This window comes from Lepus europaeus, chromosome 13 (assembly GCF_033115175.1).
Source record: "Lepus europaeus isolate LE1 chromosome 13, mLepTim1.pri, whole genome shotgun sequence".
NCBI lineage: Eukaryota > Metazoa > Chordata > Mammalia > Lagomorpha > Leporidae > Lepus > Lepus europaeus.
Window position 1 is genome coordinate 83,559,004 of NC_084839.1, and position 19,136 is coordinate 83,578,139.

Consider the following 19,136-nt stretch of genomic DNA (forward strand, 5'->3'; position numbering starts at 1 on the left):
TGGCCGCTAGAGCCGGAGCTATGCCGATTCGAAGCCAGGAGCCAGGTGCTTCTCCTGGTCTCCCATGCGGGTGCAGGGGCCCAAGCACTTGGGCCATCCTCCACTGCACTCCCGGGCCACAGCAGAGAGTTGGACCGGAAGAGAAACAACCAGGACTAGAACCCAGCACCCATATGGGATGCTGGCGCCGCAGGTGGAGGATTAACCAAGTGAGCCATGGCGCCGGCCCCACCTTTTATAGCTTTATAAAAAGAAACTCCACATGTTTCTTCATTCCTAATTTCTTTGTCAATATCACGGGTTCAGAAAAGCAGGAGGTGCACAGGAACCACCCAGGGTGGGCAGCTGACTCCAGTGTGCTACGGGAGCCCACATCAGCCTTGTAGAAGACGAAGGGCCGCTGTGCTTGCTCCTTCTCGGCGGCTAGGTCTATGAGCTTCTTCTCCTGTGAGATAAGAGATTATTCAATAGCACAGGCCAGAAGAGGGAGAAAAGTGCCACACACGTCCCAGGCTGAGCCCCAGAGAACACGAAAGGGCAGGGGGCAGGTAGCTTTGGTATTTAAGCCTTGGCATTGGTATTTAAGGGGTGATAAGTAACCATGCCTTCTCTGACATGCCCCCTTTGCCTGAATTAAAAATAAACACAGAGAGAACACGAGCTGCAGGAATCAGATACATACCACAATATCAGCTTTATATTTTTAAAAAGATAGATTAGAAAATACAGCTTGGATCCAAAGCCAACACTGGGCTCGCTAAGATTCATCCCCTCAGGAGAGAGATTGCTCCCATCTGGGACTCCGTGTGCAGACCAGACACTCGGCCCCAATACCTGCCTCACAACCTCCACCCCTGTGTGGCAGGTCTGGGTCCTCCCCATGTGTGCTGCCTGCTCCAAGGAAAGCTAGGGCAGGAGACACAGCTCATCCCAGACTTTGATCCAGAGAGGAAGATGGACTGCTAGTGCCTTCCGGGCTCCTCCTTGGAGCCTCCCCACTGTGTGGAGCTGCCTCCTTCCCCAGGAGGCTAGAACCCGAAGGGAGGGCACTGCTATCTTAGGGGCAGAGATAAGAATTTGCAAGGAAAGCCAGAGGCACTGAGGCTCTTAGCCTTCCCCTTCCACGTTAGGGTCTCCGAGGGAACAGGAAACTGGCTGGAAGCTCACCTTCAGCTGGACGGTTGGATACATTTTCCCTCGGGTCTTGACACAGCAAAGGCAGCGCTCTCCTTTAGAGACCGCCAAGAGAATCGGGCTCCCTTTCTCAGGAGGGGCTGAGTGATGGTATGAGGCTAAAACAAAGAAGGTCTCTGGGAAGGAAGCAGCCAGGAAAAGTTAGTTCTCTGTGAAGGGAAAAGCCCCTCCTCTCTGCTGGTTAAAGTTCCCTTCTGTTGTCTTGGCCCAAGCTCCCTCTTCTTAACAACCCAGCCCCCTGGCTCCTTCCTTCTAGAACAACTCCCCTCTGATCTGGTCATTTTGACAGACCCTCCTTCTGACTCCCCAGGGTCCCTGGAGTCCTCCTTGCCATTGCCACCACCTGCTGGAGCCAGCTGTGGTCCATCATAGAGCTGAGCCCATGTACAGGGAGGCCAGACCTGGCCGGGGTTTAGGTGGGGGGATCAGAAAACTCAGCAGGACGAGGAGTTACCTGGAAGTATGTATGTCTTATGTGGGATTGCTTTGAGGGTCTCACAGTCCAGAACCAACACTTTTTGATCTCCATCACGAATGCTGAATTTCTCTGGCTCTTTGAATTTCACCAACGACTCTAGATCAATAGAACCAATATTGACACTTCATAACAGCTATTTTAGGCTTTAGGACAAGTTATTAAATATTCAAGCCTGGATACCCTCATCTATGAAATGAGGGTAATAAAGGACTTAAACACTTTTTTCAAGCAGCCTGAGCTTATAACATGTCTGCGCTATAGGAAAGGCTCAGTATGCGTTACTCATTGTTCTTCTAAACCTTTCCTGAACATCATGCTATCAGCAATGCCTGGGGTGGAACAAACTGTGCTTTCTGGGATGGGAAAGCGACAACGGAAGGCGGAGAGTGGGAACTGAGGCAGCAGGCACCCAGGAGCCCAGCACGGAGCAAACCTCAGCTAGGGGGACCTGCGCTGTGAATCTGTACAGATCTACCATCTGCAGTGTCTGCATTCCATACGGGTGCTGGTTCCAGTCACAGCTGCTCCACCTCTGATCCAGCTCCCTGCTAATTCCCTAGGAAAGCATCAGAAGATGGCCCAAGGTGTTGGGCCCCTGCACGCACATGGGAGATCTGGAAGCTCCTGGCTGCTGGCTTCAGCCTGGCACAACAATGGCTGCTGTGACCATCTAGGGAGTGAACCAAGGGATGGAAGATCTCCTTCTTTGTGTTCTTCTCTCTTTCTGTAACACTGCCTTTTGAATAATAAATATTTTTAAATAAAAGGTGATACTCTTTTAAAAATAAAAATTTAAAAAAACCTGAGCTGGCACTGAAGAGGCTCCTTTGAAAAGAGCCTGTATGAGACAAAAGGACCATCTACAATAGTGGCAGTGGGCTCCCGGGAACCTGCTTCAGGCTACTCCTGCCTGGAGTGGGTCCTGCACAGGAAGCCCACCCTACTGTCTCTGATGGGGCAGGAAACCTGTCCCTCAGCCAGGAGTCCAGGCACTTCTCTGATGGGTGGGCAGGAGCCTCCACGCCAGGTCAAGACTGCCAGCGGTGGGTGGCCGCAAAACGTCAAACATGATCCTGTGAGACGACAGCAGCCACCGCCCTGTGTGATGCTTCAACACAACACAAGACTATGACAGGCGACTGTCATGTAGAAGACATCCCAAGGGCTCATTGTTATCCCACACATAACCACGCCCTCTGCCAGGGTGGGCTGTGCTCCTGGGCTCCTGGTGCCAGAGAACAGGGAGGAGCTTCCTGCGATACCAGCTCTCCTGCCACCTCTTCTGGGCAGGCCTCCTCAGCCCCTCTGCATGGGGTGGCTTCCTCTCTGGCTGCTGCACACTGCCCTGAGCGCTTGTACCTGCACACAGGTGTCAGTGTCCTTGTCTCATCACCCTTGTAAGCTCCTGGGAGCAGCTCCCTTGTCTGACTCGGGGTGACCCTCCACAGCCCCCCAGGGTGCCCCAAGCATCAGGACACTGGGGGTGGCTATGGGATGGACACTGGCCCTGGTGAGATCCTCAGTAACACAAGGAGGTGGGGTCAGATGAGATGCGAGGTTCTCAACCCTGGCTTGTATCAGCATCTCCTCAGAAGCTTTCTGGGCTCCAGCCCCAGACGTTCTGATTCACGGGGCAGGTGCAGGTTGGTTAGAGCCATTGGCTTGGATTAACCCTGAGCCTTTCCATTTCCCACACTGTCCTGTGCAGTGAATCCCCTCAGGTTGTGGTTCCGAAGGTCAGGCTGGGGTTGAGGTCTTGCCTTTCCAAGCAGCTCCAGGAGCTATTGCTGCTGCTGCTGTGAGGACACAGGCGAGGGCGTGCCCAGGGCGTCAGTGTTTCTCCACTTGGCTGCCCACTGGGCACCACCTGGTGGGTGACATTTTGAGACCTTGGTGCCTGGACCCCTCATCCCTGAGATTCTGATTCCACTGCTCTACCATTTTATTTTTTCTACCTCTTAACTCTTACTTTGTCTTTTCCCTCCTTCTATTTCTGTTTCCCTCCTGGCACAGCCCGACCCTGGCCCTCCTCATCTCATACACCGGCCAGTATAGGATCCTCTTCAGTGGTATTCTTGCTTGCCATCCTTGACCCCCAAGCTTCTCAATGTCACTGTGTAGGTGTGAGTGTTTTAGGTGCTGGCATTTATATGCTACAGGGAAGTGATTCTCAACCCACAGCAGCAGCGGTAGCATCAGTAACAGTAGCAGCAGGAACAGCGGGGACACCAACGACCACAGCAACAACACACAGCAACAGTTCACTGGAAAATCTAAATGCCAGCACGGCAGCAGCAACAGTAGCACAGGGACACGCAGTAGCAACAGCAGCAAGAGCAACAGCTCTTGAAGCAGGCTCCTGCCACACTACTTGAGAGTTGCCGTGACCCTCACCACCCTGGTCTCTTGTGTCCTCACTGCCATTTTGCTGGTAGGGGCAGGGGGTCTCGGTGTTGATGCACTGACCTGAGGCAGAGCTGTGACTCAGACCAAGGTCCCCCTGACTCTGTCCTGAGCTGAGGAGCGTGATGCTGTCTTTACTGTTTTGCGAGGACAGTTTAGTGAGAGCAACTTTAAATTTTCACCTTTCAATGTCGTCGCTTACACCCTGTGTCACCTGGGGCAGGTCCCTGCTCCTCTTCACCTCAGTTTGCACACCTGAACAGTGGTGATGTTAACCACTTCCTCTGGGCAGTTGCACAGTACAGATGGCAGTGGGCAAGGAAGGTTCTGGTTTCATCATTGTGGACCCTCTCTGAGCCGTCTATGGCGTGGATATTGCTAGGAGCATCCCTTGCTGATCACTCTCCTGTGTTTCATCCTTGCAACAAAGAACTCAGGTTGACCAGCCTTTTGGCAGTGGCCAAAGAGTAGTCTGCACCTGAATTACCTACCCTCTCTGCAAGGCAAAGGCCCACCCGGGACTCATATCTCCCATAGACTCTGCTGAAAATGTGCCTCCACTTAGGAAAAGCCCCCTCCTCTCCAGCACCATTAGTTGTCACCAGTCTGGATTCTCCCATCCTCTAAGAGGCCCCAGCAGCACCATCCCCCAGTCCTCCCCCTCTATACCTTAGCTGCTCCAATACTTCACCAGGGCCTTACTTGAGTGAACAGAGTCCACAGAGGGGAAGCTCGGGCCTGGCTCTTGGGGGCTTCCAGCCGGGTCTGCAATCAGAGACAGTGAGGTTAGCATATGCTGGCAGGTTTTCCCAGGGATTAGGGGGTTCTAATTCCTAATTCTAATTAAGGAATTAATTAGTTAGTTAATTAACTAGTTAATTCCTTAACTACTTAATTCCTTAGTTCTTCTGTGTGTGTGCTGAGATAATACAGCAGATAGACAGTAGACATGACATTGAAAACAGTCTTCTTGATCTCAAATGTCAGGAAATAGAGGTGAAATTGTCAAAGGTGGGCTCTGGCTCATTTTGGTCCCCTCCCCCAGGTTGGCAAGAGAAGATGCATTAAGAAGATATAAAACCTTCCAGTGGGGCATCAGCAAGTCAAAGCCTGAAGCTTTAGTGGGAGCTGGGCCATTGCCTGCTATCTGGTGTCCTGGCACCTATGGCAACACTTTCTTTTCCCTCCTAGGGTTCCTCTGGTCTGACCCATTTACCAGGAAGTTGGTTTTTTTTTTTTTTTTAGCATACTTGCTTAATTTATTCATTAGCCTTCTTTTGACAACAGAATTCTACATAAACATACACACAAAATTATAACACAATGGCCTCAGCACCCTCTTACTTAGCATTTCTTTAAATTAGAGTACATGAATAAAAAATTCAGAAGACATATACTTCTGTGTATCTCACACACCTATTCAAGTTGTACCACATTCTTTGCAAGACAGACAATTCACCTGAATCGAGATATAGTCAGCAGAAGTAAAAAAATCATATAAACATTAGGGAATACTCAGTGTATATTTCATGAGCCACTGTAAATCAAAGTCATCATCATTTATTCCATTTTCAGACATTACGGTCTCTCATACCTTATACAAGGTATAGTCCTAGACCAGAAACTTTAGTATCATTCCAAAGAATATATAGATATTTATATACATATTTCTGTGAAAATAATGTTTAAAAGTTTTACTACAGAAAATCTGGCTTCAACATGGAAGCATTTTTCCTTTTCAAGATTGTACACCTGCATGGAAGAAGGCGCTTTCCTTTACATTTAGTTCTTCATAATAGCAAAATAAACTTCTTATACATTGCATTTGACAAAGAAAATTAAGATGTAAATTTCCATGTAACATTTTGTATTGTGAACTGACATCTCTAAACATATTGAAGATAGACTGGTGATGATTAAATATAATACAATTTGATCACTTTCATTAGAACAGTGTTATGCTTAACAATTTGTTAAACCAAATGTATGTTAAAAGAATAAGTGGTAGCCGGTGCCGCGGCTCACTAGGCTAATCCTCCGCCTTGCGGCGCCGGCACACCGGGTTCTAGTCCCGGTCGGGGCACCGATCCTGTCCCGGTTGTCCCTCTTCCAGGCCAGCTCTCTGCTGTGGCCAGGGAGTGCAGTGGAGGATGGCCCAGGTCCTTGGGCCCTGCACCCCATGGGAGACCAGGATAAGCACCTGGCTCCTGGCTTCGGATCAGCGCGGTGCGCCAGACGCAGCGCGCTACCGCGGCGGCCATTGGAGGGTGAACCAACGGCAAAAGGAAGACCTTTCTGTCCGTCTCTCTTTCTCACTGTCCAATCTGCCTGTCAAAAATTAAAAAAAAAAAAGAATAAGTGGTGTTAACTACTATTAAGATTCAAAGGGCATTATAATTATCATTAAAATATACATTAATTTTCTTGCTATATTTGTTTCTATCATGCATTTCTTTCTAAAGCTAAAGCCACATGCAGGAAAAACAAATGGCATCTTCAAACTCATTCAACAGCTTGCTATTTTATGTGGTATGTAAATAAAAAAAATCCTTTATTTAATTTTATGCACAGTATTTATTCATTATTTTCTTTTTCTGGAAGGAATTCAGCTTTCAAGGTCAAAATTAGTATGTGTTTACACACGAGGACATTTTCTTACAGTCATTACTACCTGCAAATTCATTCTTCAGTAATAACGTACCTTCAGATTTCATTAGAAGACACTACATGTCTTTTAAGAGTCCTATGAGTAAAATTTAAAAAGGGACGTGAGCACAGGTTGTGGTGACTAAGTCCCCACTCCCACGTCTTACAAGAAATCTTGCTGCTTCAAAACATCAACACAACATCACAGGACTGGTTCTTGTTTGATCATAATATGGACAAGAAAAATGTATTCCTATTCCTTCTGATATTAACAGTTGGACTGATTTTATTTTTACTTTTCTTTAAAAAATACATAGTGGTAGGTAGGAAGTCAGATATGAGCTTACATGTATGTGACAAAGGCCTAAAGAGAAAACATCTATTGTTAGGTAGGAAGTCAGTTATGAGCTTATGTGTGTGTGACAGGCCTAAACAGAAGACATCTATATGCATCTGCATCTCAAAGTCATCCTAACAATGTTTCAGGGGAAGCCCAGATTTCGCATCCTGCCTGCCCTGCCCCCTTTTACCTGATAACCTGCCAGGTGGCGGCCCTCACCCCTCCTGCTTCCTGCCTGATAAATCTTCCACAATCTCCCAGGTGCAGCCCAGCATCTGCATCTCAAACACCCTGCTCCCTTCCTCAGGTCTGATAATATTTGCATCCATAAAGTCCTTTGTTTCAGACCTTCCACAGGAAGAAGCTTCTTAACATTTACATCCATTAAGTCTTTCTTTCCAGGTGGAAGCATGTGAAGACAAAGACCTACTTCTTTAAAAACCCCAGCCTAATTGCAGACTGGGCACTCTCTCTCAGGTCCTGTCTGGAGAGGTGCCCATCCGTTTTTACGGATGTCCCTACCTTAATAAACTTTGCTACTTTTACCTTCCACTACTCTCTGTCTCACGCCTGAATTCTTTCTTGCGCGAAGACAAGAACCCTGCAATTTCTCCGGTAACAGTTCTAATGCTAAATTCTTGGTCTTCAGTATCTCATGGTGCTAGAAGCTCAGACGTATGACAGAAACTTATAACATAGACTAACCACAAAGTACCAGATGTTTTTGCCATTTGTGATCTTGCAATAAAAATGCGCCAGATCAGAATCACCAGAATGGTATTGAAGCCATAACGTATATTCCACAATTTGTTCAGATGCTTTCTAGCAACAGGGAGGCCAGGCATTTCTTCATTCAACACGTATTTCTTAGTTCCCATGCAGTAGTTCTCTATATACCCAGCCCAATGTAACTGCCGTACATCAATATTGAAGGTCTTTCTGTCTTCAGGATTTAGTTGCTTCATTAACATATTCACATTGTCAGTATTCCAAACCCAAGAATTACTTGTGAAAGATTCAAGAAAGACCATAGCTTTGTGAAGACGAGTTATTGTTTTTGTCATCCTTGGGCTTCTTCCAGTCATCCTGAGGAAGATACCAAACAGCAATGCTGGGGCCTTGTGGCTTACAGCAATCCAGTAATGATATAAAAGGTGATTGGAGGTTAGATTTACACTGGGCCATCTGAAGGCCTGTTCGAGAGGATTCCTCCTGAAAGTGGAAGTCACATGGTATTCAACTATGCCCCAGTGGAATGGATTAGTGCTGCCTGTTGTGCAGTTGTATACCATGATGTTTCTTGGTCTATTAACTCCGGAATACCAGGCTGCTGCAAGACTCATGTTGACAACTACATCTACAGGAACAAGATCTGCAAGGGCACTGTTGGAGGCACGCATTGTTCAAAGAATTCCTTTCCCTGCCGCAATGAAGAGACCACTTGGTCCATTAAAGTTATCAATCCATCCTGGAAAAGGTTCTTTCCAACTGGCACCAACAATCGCCACGTTTAGCTTTGCTCCTTCTTGTTGTACAACATATTCTGCCAATGCTTTCATGTATATGTATGTATTAGGTCTATCTCCTATCAGTTTTGGTGTGATATCAGTTACTAGGCCATCATCCATCCACTCTAAAGAATCAATCAGCTTCTTGGGGTCTAGAGGGGGTGGATATACTACTTCATCAATATGCTTTCGATTGCAGTAGGCATATGCTGTTGATACATGCATGAACACCTCCAAGTTCTTCATTTGTTGTGCAAGGAGAATAAGCTGTCTTGTAGCAGTCACATTTAACTGAACAGCATCTCTTAAATTTTCATTAAACCTTACGGTGGCTGCACAGTGAAATATAAAATTGGTAGAGTCTACGATGACCTCTTCATCTTCCTCTCTAAGAGCCAGTTTAGGTTGAGTAAGTTCACTGTTGATTGCTATTATTTTCTCTCTAAAATCTGGATTTTCACCTCTCAATCTTGGATCAAACAGCTCCAGTGAGCAGAACATTCTTGCCTTCACAGTATTCTGGGATTGAGACCATTTTGACCCTAGACGCAGAGGCTCGGGCCTCACTTTCCCTCTGGTTGTCCAGCGATGGCTGCTCGCTCTCCTTACTCACTCTTCCACCGCCCCCGACCAGCTTATACGAGGAAGTTTTAAAGCTCACCTCATCAGCAAGGAGGAACTGGGGCCCTGCATAGCACCTAGCAGAGTCCTGCATCAAGAATTAGACTTTGGTCAATGTGAGTTTTTCCAAGAATCTCACCTCCTGGGCAGCCCTGGGGCTCAGCCTTTTCCCCATCTTCTGAGTCCATTTTCACTCCTGAGTTCTTCTCCAAAAGGGACATTTTGGACATGAGTGAAATAATCAACAGGCGATGAGAGCGAGGAAAGGACCTGAGCAGAGAGGAAAGGAATCTGTTACAGGGTCTTCTGACCCCAGCCCCTTGGGGTGTCCAGAAGAGGCCTCCAGCTTTCCTTGTAGTCTAGAAACGCTCACTGCCTCCAGGAAGCCCTCCCAGGGCCAAACCATGCCCTTCCATCTGTTACTTTGCCAGGACAGTGCTTTCCAAACTGTGGGTCACTGTGCTAGCACATGAATCACAATATCATTTTTGTGGATCTTGACAACAACATACAAAAGTTAAATAGAATAGAAAAGTCTGAAGTATGTTGCTATAGCCATAGAGCTGGCAAACCATAGCCCCTGGGCCAAACCTCACCCACTGCCTGTGTTGTATTTAGATAAATTTTTATTATAACACAGCAATATCTTTGTTTACATATTTCTATGGCTGTTTTGGGGCTACCATAACAGAGTTACATAGCTGAGCCATCATGTGGCCAGAAAAGCCTAGAATATGATCTTAGCCTTCCCATAAGAAGTTTTGTGACTCTCTGCAGTGGCTAACCTTCACCTAAGCAGAGGAAATTTCCTTACCCTTATCATGAAATACTGACTTTCCAAAGATCCCAGGAGGCTCAAATCCTAGTCCAGTAGGGTTGACTGACATGATTTGCTCCATTTGGAGAGGTTACCATTCAAAGTACTGGGTTCCAAAAATCTCTGTCCAGGAACCAGTACATTCTAGACTATGAAATAAGCTCTCTCAACCTTCCAAGAAGGTGCTAACATTATCAGAGTTTGCAGGTGTCCTAAGCCAGTGTCTGTCTGCTTATTGGAAGGAGCCCTCTTGGGAGATAGCAGGCTTCTATTGAGGCTGAGAGCCTAAGATCTAGGCAGGTCTCAGAGATTATACTTAGAAAGACATGTTTCTAATGGGGAGAAAAGCAAGGCAGATGGTCACAAGCTACTCCAGTTCCCACTCCATGTCATTTGGCCTTACAATGCCAAAGGTGAGGACCACTTACCTGAGCCAGGAATCCCAGTGGTCTGTAGCTCCGTTGAAAATATGTGGAACTCTGTCTTCTCTCTTCCTTAATCTTAAGAGTCTTGAGCTGGTCCTCATTTTATAAAAATAATCAGTGTGGGAGTGGCTATGCAAATGTATTGGCAGCATTTCTTTAGCCAATAAGAAATAGCATCTTGGGTTATCAGATATCACTCATCACTTGCTGTTGCCCATACCAAGAATAAAACAAATTCCATGGGCTAATATCACCATACCACGGCTGTGTCATATCTATTCCACATACTTCAAGGTTCGTGAGATAGAACCAGTCTAGTCTGATAGAGAAGATGTAGGTAACAGACACTAGTAAAGGAAAGAGCAGACATGGGCCAGGCCAGCCAGTGAGCATGGAAAAGTTGGGAAATTCCTTATTCTCATGAAGGTTCTTGCCCTAATTCCAGAGTTCAGGTGAGTTTCCACATCCTAGAGAAAAATGCTCCTTTCCTATCTTTTCCCAAGCATCTTCCAGGATACTACTGATCCAGCCCTGTACCTCTCCTCTGTACCCTCTTCTTCAGAAATGACATGCAAAACACCCTTAAGGAACTGTCCTTGAGCAAGCCCACCAAGCACCAGTCTCTGTCTGTGGCCTATTGGCTATTTACTGTCATCTTCCTCCATTGCATTGCTTGTGCTTGGGCAGGTAAAATCAGAGGAGAACCCACATAACACAATGAAGATAAAGAACAAGAACAGCAACAACCATATGAGTCAGCCACAGAGCCCTCACTGTGCCAGGCCTGGGCTCGGTCCATTTCTATCTTTACTTCAAACAAGCTTTTGAGGATCTAGTAAGGTGGTATAGTCCTCCCTTCTTTACAGACAAAACACAGTACAATTTAGAAGTTAATCAACTTACTCAGGATCGCATTCCTGGTTATTGGAAGGACAAGATGGTAGTTCAGGCCCTTCAGAGCTTGTCACATCCCCATCACTTAATCATGACTGAAGATAGGGGTCTCATTTTCTAGCCTTTCTCCATGAATACATTTATGTAACATGCAAACACAGACATGTGTTTGACAAGGTATAATGTAATGTAAAGCAAATTCCTACTTTGTATCTTTCCTTTTCTACCCAGCGTGATATCTGCAACATCACTCCATTGCATCAATACTTTTCTACAAGACCATTTTTAATTTTAGGTATTCATGATTTGTCTAAAGACCTGAAAAATGTAATTCCCTCAGTGGCCAGAATAAAGCCCCCTAATTTGCCCATTAAATTCCTAATAAAGAGAGAACATCTTGATCAGGGATGAGATGGTGAAGGAAAAGACAAAGTTGAAATAAAGTCAAAGTGGCCACTACATCACTGTCTAGGCAGGCAGTGATGTGACCAGAGGGCACTTCTCTTCTGCTGATTCTGGAATAAGGATGTAGGGACTAGGAGGGTGGGGTGGGGTGGGGTAAGGGAAGCCCAGTATCACTCTCAGGATAAGGAAGAAGTAGACTCATAGGGAGGTGCCAGGTTGGGATGGCACAAAGTAGATTTGCCGAGATCATGCCCAAGTGGTTCCAAAGACTGAGGGAAATGAGAGAGAAGAGTTACGTCCACAGTTATGTCTATAGGGTGGTCTGACTCAGGGTAAACTCTTGCCTTTATAGCCTCAAGAAAACTTCTGTAAGTTTGATTATCCATACCAATATTGATACACAAGGACACTGTTTACTTGTGGGAGGTTGAGGAAGAGGACAAGGGACAGCTAATACTGTCACATATGAATGGATCCTAATCTAACAAAGCACCAATTTTAAACATTTGGGTTATTTTCACTTTTACACTACCATGAATACTCTGTGTGGGTATATGTGTATGAAACTCTGCATTTGACATACACACACATGCATGCACACAAATATACACTGTGTGGGTATTTATAAATTCTGTGCCTAATATGCTATTATGCCTTCGGATAATTCTTAGATATGTAATTGCTGGCTCAAAAAATATGTATGTTTTATTTAAATATTTTTAAAATTTTTGTCTTACAGTGATCTTTAAGAACTCTAATTTATTGGACAATGTTCTCTCTTTTCTAATTACTCACTAACTGAGACACTATTGAGACTTTGCTTTTGTGTGTGTGTGTGTGTGTGTTTGTGTATGTAAACGTTGTGTTTTGGGTATATTGGTGGGAGGAGCATGTAATAGTATGTGTGGTTTTTTTTAGTGTGATGGTTTTCTTGGGCTGCTCTGTGCATTTTGTATGCATTAGTAGTATATGTTTAATGTGAGTTTTGGGCATTGTGTGTATGTTGTATGGGTTGTGGCTTTCTGTATTGCCACACGATGTGTGTGCTGTGGGAGGTAAAAGCCTTTTCCTTTATATGTGCACGGCAACTGCAGGGCTCGGCAGGACCCGGGATCTGCCCTGGATTTAAAGGTAGGACCTCCCTTCCTTCAAGGCAGAACAGAAGCTGCAGCAGGCTTTCCATTCTGCACTTCAAGCCAGCCTCCCGAGCCCGGGTGGCAGAAGTGCCAAGAGACACCCCGCAGTCCTTTTAGGAGAATTTTTCAAAACAGATTCTGCTGTGCAACTGCTCTCCCAAGGAGTCCTGCCATTCTCACAGCTGCTCTTGCAGTGTTTCTGAAAAGATGAGATCACTGAGTGATGCCAACTTTAAATGGTAGTGAGACCCAGAAACACGGGAGCCTGACAGGTGTAAAGAGGCAGCACAGGCCCCAGAAATCCTTCTTATCAGACTCCTACCCCTGTGCCCTCCTCCACCCTCACTGGGTTGGGTGGGGCTGCTGTCCCTCCAGGGCCAAGGTAGCCTGCATCTCCCAGTCTCCAACCACTCTTCCTTGGGCATTTGCCACCCTGCCCTTGCATACCTTTAACTTCCGGCAGCTCTAGGTCTTCTTCCCTCACCCACAGATTCATTTCAGGGACCTACTCCCATGTAATTGGTGCTGATCATCTGCCATGGGCTCCGGCTGTTTAACAAGGATGAGGGAAGCTCTCTGAAGAGAATGTTTCAGAATTATCGTTCCCCAACTTCTAAGCATACTCCACCCCTTGGCTAGGATTCATTTTACTTATTCATTTATTTGTAAGGAAGACATACATACAGAGGGAGGGAGAGAGAGAGCGAGACAGGGGAATCTCTTCTATCCAGGGTTCACTCCCTAAATGTCCACAAGAGCTGAATCTGGGCCAGGTCAAAGTCAGGAGCCCAGAATTCAATCCAGTTCTCACATGTGGGTGGCAGAAACACAAGTACTTGAGCCATCACCTGCTGCCTCCCAATAAATGCATTAGCAGGAAGCTAGAATTAGAGGCAGAGCCTAGATTCAAACCCAGGCACTCCAATATGGGATGTGGGCATATTAAACACTGCATCAAATGCCCACCCTTGATTGTACTTTAAGAGTTTTTTTGTGGGCCTGGTGCTGCGGCACTGTGGGTAAAAGCCCTGGTCTGTAGCACTGGCATCCCATATGGGTGCCAATTTTAATCCCAGCTGCTCTATTTCCAATCCTGCTCCCTGCTAATGCACCTGGGAAGACAGTGGAGGATGGCCCAAGTACTTGGGCCCCTGCACCCATGTGGGAGATCTGGAAGAAACTCCTGGCTCCTGGCTTTGGATTGGCTCAGCTCCAGCCATTGTGGCCACTTGGGGAGAGAACCAATGGATAGAAGAGCTGTCTCTCTCTCTACCACTCTCTATAACTCTTTCAAGTAAATAAAATAGATATTTAAGAAAATAGACTTTATTTTGTGCAAAGACCTTTTTCATGCCACATTTACTCCAGTGGCTTGAGTCACAGCTGCCAGTCTCTGTGGCATGGCTGAGTAAAGGGGAAGCCCCATGATTGTCCCAAAGAAACATGGACCATAGCAGAGCAGAATTCAAAAGCTTCCCTGCCACCACTGTCTCTCATTAATCACTGGTCCATCTGCAAACTGCAGATCTAGGCAACATCCCCTGCCCTGCCTTTTATCTCAAGGTGAGTTCCTGGAATTCATACTTCTCTTTGCTTCTCCAGTTTCTCCAGAGTTGGTTTTGGGGGAAGAGTCAGCCTGTGCTAGATCACCATCGCAGCCAGCTGTGTTTTATTGACAGCGTTGAGGGGAGCCAAGTATAGGCCTTCCTGGTAGAAACAATAGATTTGGGTCCTGGATCCAGAGCAACACAAGCTCAGAGTAAGGAGAAGGAAAGACTTGGGGTGGACATGTAAGCACACAGGAGAGTCCCCAGGGGTTCAGAGACCAAAGCTCCGCAGCTTTTCTTGCTGGGACCTGGATGAGAGAGGGTGACGGGTGAGAGGACAAGAGTGGAGGTGGCACAATCAGCCTGACAACATGGCAAGAGGGGAGAATCGTCAGTGGAAACTTTAAAATCTTGGAGGAAATTTCTAGTTTCCATTCATGGAGAGGAAATGAAAGTTAAGGCTCAATTGTATCACATACCTAATTCCTGTGTTTAGCATCTTTTATGGCTCTAGTGTCATTTTGTTACATTCTAAAATCATTGCTTTTTTCTTCGCATTGGGAATTATTCTCGGGGCTAGAGTTGCTGCCTGTTTGTTTGGGCCACCTCTTAAACCCCACTAGCTCTTCCGCTCTTGCTGCCTGCTGTCTTCCTCATCTACAGGAAATGTGGGGCAAAGCAGGGATGAGGGAAAAGACACCGCAATTCATGGGTTGAGATTCTGCACTCCCTAAGAGCATCATAAAAGTCAGATGAGTGAGTTTGCATACAGGAAAGGAAGAGTATTAGCATTTAATTCAAAAGAGCATAAGCCCAGAGCTCCTGCTAAAAAATAATGCAAAGTAGGCCTGCGCCATGGCTTAACAGGCTAATCCTCCACCTTGTGGCGCCGGTACACCGGGTTCTAGTCCCGGTTGGGGCGCCGGATTCTATCCCAGTTGCCCCTCTTCCAGGCCAGCTCTCTGCTATGGCCAGGGAAGGCAGTGGAGGATGGCCCAAGTCCTTGGGCCCTGCACCCCATGGGAGACCAGGAAAAGCACCTGGCTCCTGCCATCAGATCAGCGCGGTGCGCCGGCCGCAGCGCGCCTACCGCAGCGGTCATTGGAGGGTGAACCAACGGCAAAAGGAAGACCTTTCTCTCTGTCTCTCTCTCACCATCCACTCTGCCTGTCAAAATAATAATAATAATAATAATAATAATAATAATAATGCAAAGTGTGAGGAAAAGGCAACAGAGCAAATATAGTAGAATGCCAAAAAGTATTAGATTAAACCAAAAAAAGATTTTAAAAAGAGCAAAAAACCCCAAAGAATGAAATTTCAACCACAAATCGCTAATTACACTAAATATTCTTACTATCCAAAGACTGGGTCAACAATATATGGTGTATCCACACAATGGAATGAAACTCAGCAATAAAAAGTAACAAAATACTAATGTAGGCTACAGCATGGATGAATTAGAAAAATACTAAGCTGAATGAAAGAAGCCAGACACAAAAATAGTATGCAATATACAAATCCATTTATATGAAAATTCAAAACTGATTCATACCAATAGGAATCAGATCAGTGGCTGTCAGGAGGAGGGAGAGAGAAGACAGATTGTAAGGAGCATGAGAGAGAACTCCCTGGGAAAATGGAAATGTTCTAGATTGGCTTGGGAGCATGGGCTTTAAGCGACCTATATATGTGTCAAAACTCACCAAACTATACAGACATATGTAGGAGTACTCATCCAAAATGAGAACAGTGGTGCATGTAAATTAAAACTCAAAGCTGATTTTTTATTAAAAAAAAGTTCTATAACAGAAAAACTAAAATTGCTTTAAGATAACATCTCATGAACTAGGTTTGCTTAATCTAGCATGCCTTACTTTATTGGATCATGAAACATTTCTAGGACTTTTAATATGCTCCTAGTGTTAGCAGACCAAAAAAAAAAAAAAAAGAAACCAATGTTTTAATTACTACTAATCCCCAAGAATTCACTAAATGCCTATTGCACTTGTCAATCACATTGTCTCTGAATTCATCATTAGCCAGTATCCCCAGGCTGATGTCCAGTCTCACCCTTGTGGCTTCTGCCCTCTCAGTGGAGCTCCTGGAGTCAGGTCACATATCTGTTGAACGGCACAGGACAAGCAAGGTTTCATGCCTGGGAACCTTCCAGGTGCTCTTCTGACCATGGTCAAGAAGCTGGCAACCCATTGGCAGTGGCCGAGACTGCTCCAGCTCAAAAAGTGAATTTGTTAAATGAGATAGGTGGAGACCTCCAGACCCAGGACAGGCGGGGGCTGCACTATGCCCCTCACAAGCAAGAAACAGCTATAGAAGAGATAATGATTCCATACCCTTCAACATCCCTTAGGATTAATGGAATAGAATCTCTGAGGGCAGAATGATGTAGGCAGGCAGATAGGATAAAACTGATAGATTTGTGAGCTAGTCGACCATGCCTTCACAATGCCCCCTGTGTGATCTCATGCCCCTACCTGACCCCCTGATTCCACCTGTATGCCCACCTGCCAATCAGGCTATGTAATCACTCCCCTTTGGAAGTGGATAAAAGGCCTGGAACACTGTAGGCCCACCCCTTTTTCTCCATCTTTGCCCTTATTGCCCTTGCTGCTCCCCGCCTTCAGGGTGTGTGGCCTTCGGACCACGTGGCCTTCGGGCTGCCCTCTCTCTGCCTTTGCTTCGCTACCCATGCTAAGCTGCTTATAGCTGCTCATAACCAAATGCTTATTGCACATGGCTTCAGGCCTGCTCTCTGCTTGGTAAGGATCTAGACTTTCCTTTCTCCCTTAGATAGAGCCGTCACTCTCCTATGCATTTCTCTCGCTGAATAAAATATTTAAAACTTGTTTAAAAAGTGGCCACCCTGGAAACCCTTAGACAATACAAGAGTGAGGCTAGCAGAGGGAGAAGGATATGCACAACACCGAGTACTATAGCAGCTGCCCTTGGAGTCAGAATCTTCCTCACACTATGTGCACTGTTCAACAACCCCTGGAGGAAAAGATTTCCATCATTCCTGCTCAGGCATGCAAACAGAGAAATAACTGGTGTGACACAGAGGGTAAGCTACAGGTGTTGAAATTTAAAGTTGCTCTCACTAAACTGTCCTCACAAAACAGTAAAGACAGCATCACGCCCCTCAGCTCAGGACAGAGTCAGGGGGACCTTGGTCTGAGTCACAGCTCTGCCTCAGGTCAGTGCATCAACGCTGAGACCCCCTGCCCCTACCAGCAAAATGGCAGTGAGGACACAAGAGACCAGGGTGGTGAGGGTCACGGCAACTCTCAAGTAGTGTGGCAGGAGCCTGCTTCAAGAGCTGTTGCTCTTGCTGCTGCTGCTACTGCGTGTCCCTGTGCTACTGTTGCTGCTGCCGTGCTGCCATTTAGATCAACAGTTAACTGTTGCTGTGTGTTGTTGCTGTGGTCGTTGGTGTCCCCGCTGTTCCTGCTGCTACTGTTACTGATGCTACCGCTGCTGCTGTGGGTTGAGAATCACTTCCCTGTAGCATATAAATGCCAGCACCTAAAACACTCACACCTACACAGTGACATTGAGAAGCTTGGGGGTCAAGGATGGCAAGCAAGAATACCACTGAAGAGGATCCTACACTGGCCGGTGTGTGAGATGAGGAGGGCCAGGGTCGGGCTGTGCCAGGAGGGAAACAGAAATAGAAGGAGGGAAAAGACAAAGTAAGAGTTAAGAGGTAGAAAAAATAAAATGGTAGAGCAAGAAGTGACATTGGTTAGAAACAGCATGTTCTGGCCTCACCCTAGACCAGTGGAATCAGAATCTCAGGGATGAGGGGTCCAGGCACCAAGGTCTCAAAATGTCACCCACCAGGTGGTGCCCAGTGGGCAGCCAGGTGGAGAAACACTGACGCCCTGGGCATGCCCTCGCCTGTGTCCTCACAGCAGCAGCAGCAATAGCTCCTGGAGCTGCTTGGAAAGGCAAGACCTCAACCCCAGCCTGACCTTCGGAACCACAACCTGCAGGGGATTCACTGCACAGGACAGTGTGGGAAATGGAAAGGCTCAGGGTTAATCCAAGCCAATGGCTCTAACCAACCTGCACCTGCCCCGTGAATCAGAATGTCTGGGGCTGGAGCCCAGAAAGCTTCTGAGGAGATGCTGATACAAGCCAGGGTTGAGAACCTCGCATCTCATCTGACCCCACCTCCTTGTGTTACTGAGGATCTCACCAGGGCCAGTGTCCATCCCATAGCCACCCCCAGTGTCCTGATGCTTGGGGCACCCTGGGGGGCTGTGGAGGGTCACCCCGAGTCAGACAAGGGAGCTGCTCCCAGGAGCTTACAAGGGTGATGAGACAAGGACACTGACACCTGTGTGCAGGTACAAGCGCTCAGGGCAGTGTGCAGCAGCCAGAGAGGAAGCCACCCCATGCAGAGGGGCTGAGGAGGCCTGCCCAGAAGAGGTGGCAGGAGAGCTGGTATCGCAGGAAGCTCCTCCCTGTTCTCTGGCACCAGGAGCCCAGGAGCACAGCCCACCCTGGCAGAGGGTATGGTTATGTGTGGGAGGACAATGAGCCCTGGGATGTCTTCTACATGACAGTCGCCTGTCATAGTCTTGTGTTGTGTTGAAGCATCACACAGGGCGGTGGCTGCTGTCGTCTCACAGGATCATGTTTGACATTTTGCAGCCACCCACCGCTGGCAGTCTTGACCTGGCGTGGAGGCTCCTGCCC

At 46.8% G+C, this 19,136-nt stretch overlaps 1 protein-coding gene and 1 pseudogene across 1 annotated transcript in view; both read right to left on the minus strand.

The window, feature by feature from the left end:
* Positions 1-235: 235 nt before the first annotated feature.
* The window catches only part of IL37 (interleukin 37), a 32,130-nt gene continuing 13,229 nt past the window's right edge, over positions 236-19,136 (minus strand). Inside the window, exons 2-7 of the mRNA XM_062208872.1 lie at positions 10,436-10,528; positions 9,330-9,460; positions 4,778-4,840; positions 1,649-1,768; positions 1,168-1,310; positions 236-445 (exon numbers count right to left, since the gene is read on the minus strand). Of these exons, the coding sequence (XP_062064856.1) occupies positions 236-445; positions 1,168-1,310; positions 1,649-1,768; positions 4,778-4,840; positions 9,330-9,411 (618 nt within the window). The 5' untranslated portion in view covers positions 9,412-9,460; positions 10,436-10,528. The remainder of the gene's footprint in view (positions 446-1,167; positions 1,311-1,648; positions 1,769-4,777; positions 4,841-9,329; positions 9,461-10,435; positions 10,529-19,136) is intronic.
* Positions 7,707-9,070, minus strand: LOC133772971 (fatty acyl-CoA reductase 1-like; annotated as a pseudogene).